The 15,603-nt window shown below is 36.1% G+C and overlaps 1 protein-coding gene across 1 annotated transcript in view; it reads left to right on the top strand.

The window, feature by feature from the left end:
• Nucleotides 1-15,603, top strand: part of TOPBP1 (topoisomerase (DNA) II binding protein 1) — an 83,388-nt gene that overhangs the window by 5,433 nt on the left and 62,352 nt on the right. Inside the window, exons 5-10 of the mRNA XM_012663361.1 lie at nt 100-281; nt 1,467-1,663; nt 3,924-4,103; nt 11,480-11,646; nt 13,498-13,661; nt 13,803-14,035. Coding sequence (XP_012518815.1) covers nt 100-281; nt 1,467-1,663; nt 3,924-4,103; nt 11,480-11,646; nt 13,498-13,661; nt 13,803-14,035 — 1,123 coding nt within the window. The remainder of the gene's footprint in view (nt 1-99; nt 282-1,466; nt 1,664-3,923; nt 4,104-11,479; nt 11,647-13,497; nt 13,662-13,802; nt 14,036-15,603) is intronic.

The following is a 15,603-nucleotide window of genomic DNA, read 5'->3' as shown; positions in this document are numbered from 1 at the left end:
TATTCAAGCTATCAACAACAAAATATATTTATGGGATATTGTATAAAAATGGCAGAGACATTGATTTAATACTTAACGTATTTTCTTTTGGGGTTGCAGGATGAAGTTCATAAATACGTACAAATGATGGGTGGTCGAGTATACAGAGACCTTAATGTATCAGTAACTCACCTCATTGCAGGAGAAGTTGGTAGCAAAAAGTATTTAGTGGCTGCAAACCTAAAGAAACCTATTTTGCTTCCCTCTTGGATAAACACACTTTGGGAGAAGTCACAAGAGAAGTAAGATATTTATATTCTAGATTTGAAGAAATGATGCATTTAGTCATTTTGGCATACTCTGGGTTTTCATAGGGGAAGCTTTATGGTATCCTCTTTGGATTTGTTATTCAAGGACAGAAATGGGGTCATTTCTCCATTGAAAACAGAAGAGCAGAATCTGCAAGCTCTTATTATCAAGATGTAAGTTGACAGAATGGGCTACTGGTGTTAGCATTAGCTACAGGGTAAGAAATGCTTTGAAAATGAATGCAGGAAATGTTTCTAAAATAATAAAATCAGTTTGGCAACTGTAGCTCTTAGGTTCCATTATCCTCTAACACTATACCTATATATTAAGATAGAGAATAAATTAGCCATTTTGATAGTTGTATTCTCTCCCCAAAAGGGGTATCAGTAAGAGTATTCATATATAAACATATGTAAGCCATCAACTGAGACGTGATCAGTAAATAAATGTTAATTGAGCCCATTTTATGCATCTGGCCTGAGCTAGGCATTAGACATAGGTAGCAAGCAAAACAGGGATAGCATCCCTTCACTTATGGAGCTTAGAACCTATTTTAAGGGGCACACTTAAGTTTTCCCTGAAATTAGATTAACAACCAGAAGTCCAAGTACCACAAAATTGACATTTTTCTGGGCTTGTTTTCAACACCATCTTAAATATGTCTCCATGTCGGCAACCCTCATTCTCAACCTGACTACATCGTCAGCACATCTGCCTGGTATAGCAACAGAATGATAATGATATTTCTGTTGGTATTCTGCCAAAAATCATTGCTTTTACTTATATAGTATAATGGAAGGATTAAAAAGTCCATTTTTCTAGTAGGCAACCAAAGATCCTTTGGGTTTTTAAGTAGAGATTCAGACTTAAAATTTTGAAAATTAAACCACTTTGATCAGCAAGGGCTTATTTAGAGTTAATGAAATATATATTTTTCTCTTAATTTTATTTCAGAGATTCTATCTGAAACATTAGTTTTTATTAGAGATGTGGTATTGAGTTAGATGAGCAATTAGTAAGAATTATGAGTGTGTTTGTTCTCCTTTTCTTAAAAATGATTATAAATCTTAAAAAATGACAACAGTAGTGATATTTGTGTTGTTTGTCATTATCTGGTAAATTCAAAACTATCTGGAAAATTTAATATATTCTCTTTTTTAACCACTTGTTTCCCCCAGAAAAATAACTAGATATACTGATATCAACATGGAAGACTTCAAGTGCCCTATTTTTCTTGGTTGCATCATCTGTGTGACTGGCTTGTGTGGTGCAGACAGGAAGGCAGTTCAGCAGCTGACAGTTAAGCATGGAGGTCAATACACGGGACAATTGAAAATGAATGAATGCACGCACCTCATTGTGCAAGAACCAAAAGGTAAAACTATGCTTTGCAAATGCACAAATGCCAAACTATCTCTAGTACTTAACATTTTGAAATCTTTTTTAAAAATTTAAAATTTTTAATTATTATGGGTATGTAATAGTTTTGTATCTTTATGGGGTACATGTGATGTTTTGATACAGGCATGTAATGTGAATTAATCAAATCAGAGTAATTGGTGTATCCATCATTTCAGATATTTAACATTTCTTTGTGTTAGGAACATTCCAGTTTCACCGTTTTAGTTAAAGTGTGCCCTAACTTATTGTTGATTATAGTCACTTTGTTGTGCTATCAAAAATATTGTTCATTCTAACTATGTAACTATATTTTTGTACCCATTAATCATCCCCACTTTATCCATCCCTCCCCACTACCCTTCCTGTCCTCTGGTAACCATCATTCTACTCTCTGTCTCTGATCTCCATGAGATCAATTGTTTTTAATATTTAGCTCCCGAATATGAGTGAGAACATGCGAGATTTGTCTTTCTGTGCTTGGCTTATTTCACTTAACATAATGTTTTCCAGTTATATCCATGTTGTTTCACATGGCAGGATTTTACATTTTAAAATCTTTATAGAACATCTTTCGCTTATAACGTGTCCTTAATCTAGTTTGATGTTGTTTTCCCTAAGATCTTGAGAAAGATAGTTTGGGTCATATTCTATAGGAAAATTATTTGAACATCCTAGTGTTTATCCAAGTCATTGAATACATATAAAAAAACAAAAACTTCTAGTGATGTTTTATCTAAGATTACTATTAGATCTTTTGACATAAAAAAATTCCTCACACAGTTACCAAATACTTAAAAGAAGTTTGGCTTTGGGAGGCCGAGGTGGGAGGATTGCTTCAGGCCAGGAGTTTGAGACCAGCCTGAGCAAAAGTGAGACCCTGTCTCTACAGGAAATAGAAAAATTATCCAGGTGTGGTGGTGCTGGCCTGTAGTCCCAGCTACCTGGGAGGTGGAGGCAGAAGAATCGCCTGAGCCCAAGAGTTTCAGGTTGCAGTGAGCTATGCTGACACTGCTGCACTCTAGCCCTCTATCTTGGGCGACAGAGCAAGACCCTGTCTCAAAAAAAGAAAAAGAAAGAAAGAAGCTGTTTGGGGTGAATAACAAGAAAACCAATAGATATAGCTAAATGACATCTCTATTGACTAACTTAAAAGGCTTGTGTTACTTTTTAATTGAATGAACTATACAAATTTTAACTTGAAGATACACCTTGTAGACCATATGGCAGTACAAAAGGAAAAAGACATTACCAATGAGATGATTTCTTCGAAATTACTATTAATTTCAGTGTTCTGTAAACTTTATTCTAGAGATTTTTTTTATCAGTACTCTTAAAGTATATACAAATTGATGAGTTTTGTTAAAGTTTTTATTGTTAATATCTCTCTTTAGGTCTGTGTACTGTGTTTTACTAAGCTCCCTAGGTAAGAAATAAAATTTGAGAAAAAAAATAAGATTAATGGTAGTTGTCTTTAAGTCAGAACTTCAGGTATAGCCAATTATGATAGAATGATTGTTGAGTAAAGTTAATATTGCTGTTGCTTTTCTGAAGCTGAAGATAGTTTATTGTTGTCTCTCAAGAATGTCAAGCAAAACCTTTCATGTTACATATTGACCTCAATTTCTCTGTGATACTGTTTCAAAATATATTATGTTAAAGGTTTTTAAAGTTATAAAAAGGTATACGTTTTTAATATAATTTATCTATTTGCCTGTCTATCCTGGACTTGAAGTAGAATCCTGTTGACACTGAAATAGTCTATTTAAAGTTGGGATTTATTATTAATATATTGGGTACACTTAAAATTTTCACAGTAGTCTTAACATGCTTGTTAAAACCATATGATCATTCTGTGAGTTATCTCCATTTTACAGATTAAGAAACTGGTTTAAAGAAATTAAGTGATGGAGCCTATATGCAAACCAAGTCCAGTATTATTTCATTTACCCCACAGTTGCTCCTGTCTTCATGCAATTTGTACAAAAGATAAACCACCTCACACAGCATGTGTATTCACACAAATAGAAAATATAATTAGGTAATAATCTAGGATGTTATTTTTTAATATATCGTTTAAAAGTAACTTTTACTTTTGTTTCTAGTAACTTTAGTTTTAGGTAGGTTTTTAAAATAACCTATTATAATTTGAATATTTCTGCAAAGATAGATTTCTAATGGTTTACATTTCTCTCTCTCTCTCACTCTCTCTGTTTCTTTCTTAATGAACATGATAGGTCAGAAATATGAATGTGCCAAGAGATGGAATGTACACTGTGTGACCACACAATGGTTTTTTGACAGTGTTGACAAAGGTTTTTGTCAGGATGAATTCATATACAAGACAGAACCAAGACCAGCAACCAAGACTATGCCTGATACTTCAACTCCTGCTGGCCAGATCAACACAATTGATAGTAAGTCTCATTGAGATTAAAATAATTATTTTTTTATGTAAGAATTTTCTTTTTCCAAAATATTAAGGGGGTACAAAAGTTTTTGTTACTTGGATGCACTCTGTAATGCTCATGATGTCAGGGCTTTCATTGCGTCTGCCATCAGGACAGTGTTGATAGGTAAGTTTTATTCCTCACCCCCCTTGCACCCTCCCCCTTCTTAGTTTCCAATGTTCTTTATGTCTTTTTGTGCCCATGTGCACCGATCTGTCAGTCATATCCCACTTGTTAAAACATGTGGTGTTTGTTTTTCTCTTCCTGAGATACTTCACTTTGAATAATGATCTCTGGTCCCATCCAAGTTGCTGCGGATGACATTATTTCATTACTTTTTATGGATGAGTAGTACTGCATGGTGTATGTGTGTATGTATACATACACACACCATATTTGCTCTATCCACTCATCTATCGATGGGCACTTAGGTTGATTTCCTATGTTTACAATTGTGAATTGTGCTTCAATAAACATTCGAGTGCAGGTATCTTTTTGATAAAATGATTTCTTTTTCTTTTCTTCTTCCCAGTAGTGGGATTGCTGGATCAAATGGTAGGTCTACTTTTAGCTCTTCGAGGAATCTCCATACTGTTTTCCATAGAGGTTGTACTAATTTGCAGTCCCACCAATAGTATATAAGTGTATCTTTTTTCCTGCATCCACCCTGACATATGTTGTTTTTTGACTTTTTAATAATGGCCATTCTAGGCCGGGCGCGGTGGCTCACGCCTGTAATCCTAGCTCTCTGGGAGGCTGAGGCGGGCGGATTGTTTGAGCTCAGGAGTTTGAAACCAGCCTGAGCAAGAGCGAGACCCCGTCTCTACCAAAAATAGAAAGAAATTAATTGGACAGCTAAAAATATATAGAAAAAATTAGCTGGGCATGGTGGCACATGCCTGTAGTCCCAGCTACTCGGGAGGCTGAGGCTGAGGCTGAGGAGGATCGCTTGAGCCCAGGAGTCTGAGGTTGCTGTGAGCTAGGCTGCCGCCATGGCACTCACTCTAGCCAGGGCAACAAAGTGAGACTCTGTCTCGGGAAAAAAATAAATAAATAAAATAACGGCCATTCTGACAGGGGTAAGATGGTATCTCATTGTGGTTTTAATTTGCATTTTCCCGATGATTAGTGATGTTGAACATTTTTTCATGTCTATTGGCCATTTGTCTTTTTTTGAAAAAATTCTGTTCATGTCTTTTGTCTACTTTTTGATGGGATTGTTTGTTTTTTCTTGATATTTTGTTTGAGTTCTTTGTAGATTCTGGAAATTAGTTGTTTGTTGGATATATAGTTTGCAAATATTTTCTCCCATTTTGTAGGTTGCCTGTTTGCTAATTATTTCCTTTGCTGTGCAGAAGCATTTTAATTTAATTAAGTCCCCTTGATTTGTTTTGTTCCTGCCGTATTTGCCTTTGGGGTCTTAGTCATAAATTCTTTGCCCTGGCCTATGTCTAGAAGAGTTTTTCTTACATATCTTCTAGAATTTTTATGGTTTCATGCCTTACATTTAAGTCTTTTATCCATGTTGAGTTAATTTTTGTGTATGATGAGAGATATGGGTCCTGTTTCATTCTTCTGCATGTGGCTATCCAATTTTCCTAGCACTATTTATTGAGATTCCTTTCCCCAGTATATGTTGTTGTCTGCTTTGTCAGAGATCAGTTGGTTGTAGCTATATGGTTTTATTTCTGGGTTCTCTATTCTGTTTTGTTGATAGCCTCATAGTATAATTTGAAGTCAGGTAATGTGATGCCTCCAGATTTGTTCTTTTTGCTTAAGATTGCTTTGGCTATTCGGGTTCTTTTTTGGTTTCAAATGAAGCTTAGGATTATTTTTTCTAGATCTGTGAAGTAAGACATTATTGGTATCTTGATGGGAATTGCATTGAATCTGTAAATCACTTTGGGCAGAATGGACATTTTAACAATGTTGATTCTGCCAATTCATGAGCATGGGATGTTTCTCAATTTATGTTATCTATGATTTCTTTCATCAGTGTTTTGTAGTTATCCTTGTAGAGATCTTTCACTTCCCTGGTTAAATACATTTCTAAGTATTTCATTTTCTTTGTAGCTATTGCAGATGGTATTGAGTCCTTGGTTTGACTCTCAGCTTGACTGTTATTAGTGTATATAGAAATGCTACTGATATATGTACATTGATTTTGTAACCTGAGACTTTGCTGAATTTGTTTATCAACTCTAGGAGTCTTTTGGTGGAGGCTTTAGGGTTTTCTAGACACAGGATCATATTTTTGGCCAACAGGGATAGGTCAACCTCCTCTTTCCCTATTTGGATGCCCTTTATTTCTTTCTCTTGTCTGATTGCTCTGGCTACGACTTTATTGTGTTGAATAAAAGTGGTGACAGTGGGCACCCTTGTCTCATTCTAGTTCTTAGGGGGAAGGCTTTCAACTTTTCCCCATTCAGTATGATGTTAGCTGTGGGTTTATCTATATGGCTTCTATAATTTTGAGATATGTTTATTCCAATCCTAGTTTATTGAAGGTTTTCATCATGAAAGGATACTGGATTTTAACGAATGCTTTTTCTCCATCTATTGAAATGAGCATATGGTCTTTGCTTTCGCTTTTGTTTATGTGGTGAATCACATTTTCTGATTTGCACGTATCGAACCATCCTTGCATCCCTGGGATGAAACCTACTTGATCGTGGTGAATTATCTTCTTGATGTGTAGCTGAATTCAGTTTGCTAGTATCTTTTTGAGGATTTTTGTGTCAGTGTTCATAAGGGATATTGGTCTATAGTTTTCTTTTTTTGTTGTGTCCTTTCCTGGCTTTGGTATCAAGATGATACTCACTTTATAGAACGAGCTAGAGAGGATTCTCTCCTTCTCAATATTATGGAATAATTTCTATAGGATAGGTGCCAGTTTTTTGTAGGTCTGGTATATTTGGCTGTGAATCCGCCTGGTCTGGGGCTTTTATTTGTTGGGAGATTTTTTATTACTACCTCAACCTCACTCCTACTTACTGGTCTGTCCAGGATTTCTGTTTCAGCCTGATTTAGGCCTGGGAGGTTGTGTGTTTCTAGCAATTTATCCATTTCCTCTAGTTTATGTGAATTTATCTATTTCCTAGTTTGTGTGCATAGAGCTTTTTATAGTACTCATGGATGAAATTTGTATTTTTGTGGTATCAGTTGTAATGTCTCCTTTTTCATTTCTGATTGAGGTTATTTGAATCCTTTCTCTTCTATTTCTGGTTAATGTGGCTAGTGGTCTACTGATTTTGTTTACCTTTTCAAAGAACCAGCTGTTTGTTTCATTGATCCTTTGCATTGTTTCTTTGGTTTCCATTTCATTTAGTTCTTCTCTGAGCTTTGTTACTTCTTTCTTCTTCTGGCTTTGGGTTTGGTTTGTTCTTCTTTTTCTAGTTCCTTGAGATGTGACATCAGGTTGATACCTTGTGATCTTTCTGTCTTTTTGATGTAAGCATTTTAGGCTATGAATTTTCTCCTTTGTGCTACCTTTTCTGTAGCCCATAGATTTTTGAAAACTTGTGTTCCCTTTGTCAATTTGAAGAATCTTTTGATACTTCTTAATTTCATTCAGTGCAGGTTGTTTAATTTCCATGACTTTGTGTGGATTTGAGAGTTTCCCTTGGAATTGATTTCTAGTTTTATTCCACTGTGGTCTGAGAAGATACATGGTATAACTTCAGTTTTTCTGAATTTGCTGAGACTTGCTTTGTGGTCTAGGATAGGATCAGTCTTGGCAAATGTCCCGTGTGCTGATGAGAAGAAGGTATATTCTATAATTTTTGGGTGGAGTGTTATATAAATGTCTGTTAGGTCCAGTTGTTCCAGAGTGCCATTTAAGACCACTATTTCTTTGTTTATTTTCTGCTTTGATGATCAGTTTTGTCAGCGGGGTGTTGAAGTCCCCAGCAATTATGATGTTATGGTTTATTTCTTTGCTTTGCTTTAGTGGAATTTGCTTTATGAATCTGGGAGCTCCTTTGTTAGGTCCTGTGTTAGGATTATTATGTCTTCTTGTTGAATTACCCCATTTATCATGTAATGACCATCTTTGTCTCTTTTTATCATTGTTGATTTAAAGTCAGTTTTATCTGATAAGAGAATGGCTACACCAACTTTCTCTTGATTTCTATTTGCTTAGAATATTTTTTCCATCCTTTTACCTTGAGTCTGTGTGGTGTATATCCTTGTAAATTAGATGGTTTTCTTGGAGACAACATATACTTCTGCAGTGATTTTTCATCTCTTCAGCTGTTATTTAATTGGAGCATTATGCTCATTCACGTTGTGTTAGCATTGATATGTGGGTACTTACAAGAGCTGTGAGCTTTAATTTTCAGGTGTTTTTACACTGGCGGTTATCTATTATGCTATGTCATGTATAGTGTGCACTAGTGAGCATTTCCTGGAGGGCAGATCTAGTAGCGACAAATTCCCTTAGTGTTTGCTTGTTTGGAAAAGTCTATTTCTCCATCATTTATGAAAGTTGGTTTTGCAGGATACAAAATTCTTGCCTGGCAGTTGTTCTGTTTAAGAAGACTAAAAATGGGGCCACAGTCCCTTCTGGCTTGTAAGGTCTCTGCTGAGAAGTCTGCTGTTAGCCTGATGATCTTTCCTTTGTAGGTTAGTTACTGCCTTTGTTGTTGCAGCTTGTAGGATTTTCTCCTTCGTTTTGACTTTGGCCAGGTTGATGACTATGTGTCTTGGAGATGTCCTGTTTGCTATGAATCTTCCTGGTGTTCGATGACTATTTTGTAACTGGATGTCTGAATTGCTGGTGATACTGGGAAAGTTTTCCTCAATAATTCTCTTGAACAGATGTTCCAAGCTTTTTGCTTTTTTTTCTTTTCCCTCAGGGATACCTATATTTGTATTAATATATTGGTTTGCTTTACATAGTCCTATATTTCTCTGAGTAATTGTTCATTATTCTTTATTCTTTTATCTGCATCTTTGACTGGGTTAGCTTGAAAGCCTTGTCTTCAAGCTGTGAAAATTCTTTCTTCTGCTTGGTCTAGTCTGTTGTTGAAGCTTTCTGCTGTATTTTGAAGTTCCCTAAGTGACTTTCATTTCTTTAAGTTCTGTTGTAGCCTTTCTTATGTTGTCTATCTCTTAAGCAACTTTTTCATTTTTTTCATTCATGTCCTGAAATATTGTTTTAGCTTCTTTGTGTTGGCTTTCAAATTTCTCAATTCCACTCATATTCTTTGCCATCTATATTCTGAATTCCATTTTTGACATTTTGACAATTTCCTTTTGGTTGGGATCTGTTGCTGTAGGTCTGTTTATTGTACTCCTTTGGATATATTGAATTGGCTTGTTTTTTCATGTTGCCAGAGTTCTTTTGCTGGTTTCTTCTCAGTTCAGGGCAGATAGGTTTACAGTGCTCCTGTTCTTTGCTGGTAACTCTCCTACTTAGTGAGAGGAAGGAGAGGTCGGTCCCTAGGTGGCGCTTTTGTCTCTTTTCTTGGAAGACTGATCTGGTAGGAGAAGGGCGGATGCACAGCGATCTTGTAATGTAGCTGTCATACATTGTCCTGTTCCCCTGTGGGTGTCACAGTCGACACCAGTGTTGGATGATCTTCGTGTGGAGTGGTTAGTCCCTAGGCTACTGTTGGAAGCTGGGGCAGGAGGCTGGGTGAGTCCCCTATCCATGGAGGCAGGTGTTGCGGAAGATTGCTCTGCCTGGGTCCCCTCCAGCGGTGTCGGTGGCTGCTTGGCAAGGCTTTCTGGGCAATAGCCACAAGTGTCAGAGCTGTGGGCGTTCACTCCACCCAGGTCTAGATGTAATGGTGGTATGTGGCGGGGGGAGTGGTTAGTGGCTGACAGTCCGTGGTGGAGAGCTGGACCGCAGCCATGGCATCGGCAGTACTACCGAGTGTGGCCCGCCACTGGCGTGCAGGTCATTCTTCAAGGGCATGGTCCTCCACGTGGCATACGAGTTCGTAGGGTAGTGGACCTCAGTGCCGTAGTGCTTGGGGTCAGTGGGCAGGGCCATGTGGCTGGGATGCTGGGTGGCTGGGGCTCTGTCCTCACACAGGTCCCACTTGGGCTGCTACTGTGGGACCTCTCCAGTGGCGTGGTGCCCACTCCATTCAAACTCCCTGATGGAGGAGGGGCCTTGGCCCCCATTCACAGGCTTGCGAGAGTGCCTGCTCTCCCTGCCCGGCAAGGGGCTGTGTGGGGGCAGTTGCAGTGAAGCCAATCCCGGTGTAGACTGAGAGCTCTGGGTCTGAGAGCTCAGTGTGGTGTCAGGATGGCAACCCAGGAACAGAGGCCAGCGAGTCCCTGCTGAGCCTGCTCTCCGATACAACTCTACTGTACAGTCTCCAAATAGTTCCCCGATCAGCAGGGAGGCCTCCGGTGGTGGTGAGACCCCCCCACAGCTCGAGTCACAGTGTCCACATGGAGAACTGCGGGCCCTGGGGTTCTCTCCTTTATCCCTTTCCCACATGTAGGGGTCTTCCCCAGGTAACTTCCAGTCTTGATGAGTGGATCTCCCCGTCCTGTGTCCTTCACTCCGAGTGTCTCCTGTCTCCTCTCTGATGATTGATTCTCTGTGCTCTCTCCAAGAGGGTCCATCCATAGATGGGCATCTACTTGCAACTTTGATCCTCTCCTTGACAAGCCGCGTGTGTGTGGGCTGCTTCTAGTCTACCATCTTGGCCCCTACCCCTCTATGTAAGAATTGATGTTAAAAGGATCGCTAAGATAGGGAATTTCTTTTTTTTACTTTTTCCTTTTTTTACTATGCTTCTAGGCATAATTATGTAAGATAGCCAAATTATAAAAAGTCCAGAACTGCTCCTGATACTCTTTTTAGAATGAATGATTGCTTTGATATAATGCAAGAGATGACTAAAGAAATTAAGAACATTAATGGATAGAGACTTAAGATAAAAGAATTAATCTTTTAAACTTTACTGATGTACAAATATTAATAATACATTTTCTTTGTTTACTATTTCACTGCAGTTGCTATAGATTATCTGTATTAGTATAAAAATTAGTTTTTGTTTTATAGGTGCCACATTGATGTAATGTTAAATTTTTGTTTTTTCAAATGTGAGCATCTTTGACCTTAAAGTCAGCAACTTCAGGTTTTTATGGGGAACAAGCTACTATTAAAAAATGTATGAAATATATTTTCATTTAAATAACATATGAGCCTTAATTTCATTTTCTTTTTCATACTTTGCCATCAAGATTTCAATAATTACCTCAGAATCTTACTTTGGAAGTTGTTCATAACCCTTTATTTGTAAGAAAAGTTAATTAGTAGAAAATATGTAATCACAATTATTTTATCTCCATACATTTATACATCTTTATTTTTTATGTAGGTCGTACTCTTTCAGATGTCAGCCATATTTCCAACATAAATGCGAGTTGCATAAATGAATCAATATGTAATTCCGCTAATAGCAAATTGGAGCCTACACTTGAAAATCTAGAAAATCTGGATGTCAGTTCATTTCAAGCACCTGAAGATTTATTAGATGGTTGTCGGGTACGTCTTTATTATGTAATAAATGCAGTAAGTGATAATATATGTTAGCACTCCCCAGCCTGACTTTGAAGACCCTTCAGAGTTGGGCTTGCTCCTTATCTATGTAAGTCCACCACTTTAGCTAAACAGATGCGCTGACTAGACCATGTCTATCGTTTGGCTGTCAACATCCCTTTGCCTGGGATGTACCTTCATCTTTTATCCTTCAAACTTCATCTTCTCTGAACCTTCCCAACAACATTAATTCCACCTACTATATTTGGACAGTACTTAGTTTCTGAACCACTTACTGGATTTTTATTTATAAGTATCATTTGTTAAGTGTTTACAACGTATTTGACACTGTGCTAATTATTTTTACATGTTATGTTATATATAATCTCATTAAATTCCCACAAATAATTCTAAAATGGATATTATCTTGAGGCTAAGACTTAGAGGATTAAAATTCTTTTTCAGTGTCACACAGACAGACATTAAATGGCGAGGCATTCAATACAAAGTCTGTATTCCTAACCATTAGAGCCACTATGTTTGGTATCTCTTGGGTTACTTAATTTTTTAGCATATTAATAACCGTCGTGTATGTTTTTTGACAGAAACATCATATGCTGTACTTTTTCAGATCTCATAGATCTAGATGAATATGTAATATACTCCTATTTGTAGAATGACTAGGCTATGCAGTAATTCTCACAGGGCAGCAAAAATTTAATTCTGCTTTATTGTTAAGAAGGGAAATTGGGCAAATTACCTAAACATTCTATATGTCTCCCATCCAAGTACTAACTAGGCCCCACCCTGCTTAGCTGCTGAGATCAGACGAGATTGGGCATGTTCAGGGTGGTATGACCGTCGACGTCATTCTATACTTCTAAAAATTAACCAACTTATTGGTAGAACAGAAAGTGTTTTGCATAATCTTTATCCTAGACTATACTAATTCTAGATATGACTTAGTTATTTTTTACTTATAGGATGTATATGATTCCTCTTTTTTGTTAAAATATATTCTGGTAATGGAGGTGATTTTGTTTGGGCTATAAATGCAGTTCAGAATAGATATTTCATTCTTAAATTTTTTTAAAGACAACTTATCTAAAATAGAGGTGGAAAAGCTTTTTATATTGACTAAATTGGTTTAAATATATACATTCTGATAGTTAAAAATAAATTGAAATAAATTATTGCACACATGTTATCCTCAAAGCGTCATGCTTAGTTCTTTGACTCATATTTTTTGCTTAAATTAATGCTGTGAAAAAGATACCTCAATTTATAGGTAAGAAAAATGGTTTAAAGAGCTGAAGCAACTTGTCTATGGTCATGTGGTTATTGTTGGCAGCTGAAAACCAGGATTTAAACCCAGGTTTTTAAAATTCAGATAGTTAACTATAGTTTATTTCTATAATTACTTTAAGATGTACAAGTAGTAAGGCTGTCAAAATTTAAGAAGTTACCTGCATTTTATATTATTATTATTATTTTTTTCCCCCATCAATAGAGAGACCCAGAGTTACCTGCATTTTAGAAATTGGTATGCACTAATATTCAGAAGATGTTGGATTCTGGCTTCTATTTCATTTATAGCCTCAAAATACTTATCAAGTATCCATTGGGGAAGATAATGCTATGTATGGGATTGTAAAGAAGTGATTTATAAAAATAGAAGTTTCAGAATTGTTGAAAATTCAGAAGTTTCAGAATATATTTTTTTGTATATCTTAAAATGTACACAAGTTGTCTTATTTACACAGTGGACTTAGTTATATGTTTTTAATGAATTTGTTTCTATCAAGAGAAATAAAGTATCTTAAATACATTAATCTAAAGTAATTTCTTTCTTTGCAGATATATCTTTGTGGTTTTAGTGGCAGAAAGCTTGACAAACTGAGAAGGCTTATTAACAGTGGAGGTGGAATTCGTTTTAATCAGCTTAATGAAGATGTAACTCATGTTATTGTGGGAGATTATGATGATGAACTGAAGCAGTTTTGGAATAAATCAGCCCACAGGTTTTGTCAGTTTTTAGTTCAAAGCAATTTCTACTACTGATTTTTCTTAAAATTCCATATCCATGCAAGTATGGGAACCGCATGGCAAGTGGGATGATGCTCTTTATGGCTTAAACTAATACATATGTGTTATTTTTGTAGGCCTCATGTAGTGGGAGCAAAGTGGTTGCTAGAGTGTTTCACTAAAGGTTATATGCTTCCTGAAGAACCATATATCCATGCCAATTACCAGCCAGTGGAAATTCCAGTTTCAGATCAACCTGAAAGTAAAGTGGTGGTTTTAAAAAAGAAGAACAGCGGCTTCTCTAATGAAAAGCATGAGCAAGCTGATGAAGAACTGCTCTCTCAATATGTCAATAATAGTTCCACAGTAGGTAAGAAATAATTGATCAGTGTTTGCAATTACTAAGAAATATTTTAGTAGCCTAATACATACATGTATCATTTCTGCCAAGTTTTCTAGATTTTAAGTTAAACTAACCTTTTTCTTTCCTTAAAATTTTGTTCATAACCTTTTTCTGAGCAGGCAGGGCCCATAGGTCCCTGAACCCTTCGAATCCCTCTCCTCTCTTCAGCTGACTGGCTCCATTTTGATCTGTTACTTACACAGGCATTGCTTGGTTTGTGTGTAAGTTTGTAATAGCATGAGCTTTTTATTTAAACCTTTGACAGATACCTCTTACTGGATTATTGTCATCTTTAATACATACAGCACTACACTGGGGACTATCACCTCAGTATGTAGTGTTACCAGTATAGTAAGGTAGATTGCCAGTGAAGAGTTATAAACACTATTTCTTATTTTAAAAAATATATTATGAAATATTTAATATATCCAAAAAGATATAAAGAATAATGTGATGTGTAACAATGCACTACTATCTAGCTATAAAAAAATAGAACATTACCACTGTGCCAAAATCCTCCTGTGAATTCCTCTCCATTTTCTTTATGGTTTATATCGTATGTATATATCTATAAACAATATATGCATTATTTAATTTTGTATATATTTTAAGTTACATAAATGATATATGGTATGTATTTTTTGCTACCCTCTGCTCCCATCATGAAAGATATTCTTCTAATCCAAGTCACTAGTTATGAATGTACCACATGGCTATGTGAATATGCCACGGTTTATCCTTTTTCTCATGAATAGACATTTTTCTTAGATCACTCTTTTGCCATTGCAAACAGTACTGAAGAGATTATTCGTACGGATGCCTCCTTGTGCATGTGAGCAAGAAGTGTGTAAACCTAAGAATGGCATTGTTGATTCATGGGATGTGTACATCTTCAACTTTCTTAAATAATGCAAATTGCTTTCTGAAGTATTTGGCCTAGCTTACCAATTTACTCTCCAAAAACAGTGAATAAGGGTTCCTCTTGTTCCACATTCTTCCAACATATGGCATTATAAGACTTGAAATATTTGCCATTCTGATGGGTGTAAAGTATGATCTCATTGTGGTTTTAATTTCATATCAAGATTACTATTAATAAATAAAATGGAGCATCTTTTTGAGCATTTTTTGCCCATAATATTCTAAGGTATCTTTTAAGTATTTGAATTTTTCAGTCTACTCATTTGTGGTTTGTACTTTTCTAATTTATATAAGAAGTTTCTCTAAGGTCAAAAAGTTACTCTGTATATTATTTTAGAAGTCTTAAACTTTTGCTTTTTCATATTTGTGTCTTCAGTCCATATTGATTTTGGTATTTGACATGAAGTGTTCTAATTTTATTTTTATGCATGCAGATAATCAGTTGTTTTCAACAGTTTTTATTGAATAGAACATCATTTCTCCACTAATTTGAACAGCCACCACTTTCATATATTAAGTGACTATTATGTGAAGATCTGTGTCTAAACTTTCTGTTCTGTTCCATTGAGATACTCTCCTGATAAACTGTCTTATAATTACTTTGTAATATGTTA

The sequence above is a fragment of the Propithecus coquereli genome, unplaced genomic scaffold (assembly GCF_000956105.1).
Source record: "Propithecus coquereli isolate 6110/MARCELLA unplaced genomic scaffold, Pcoq_1.0 Scaffold12, whole genome shotgun sequence".
NCBI lineage: Eukaryota > Metazoa > Chordata > Mammalia > Primates > Indriidae > Propithecus > Propithecus coquereli.
The sequence above is the reverse complement of the archived record's forward strand: the minus strand, read 5'-3'. Positions and strand labels throughout refer to the sequence as shown.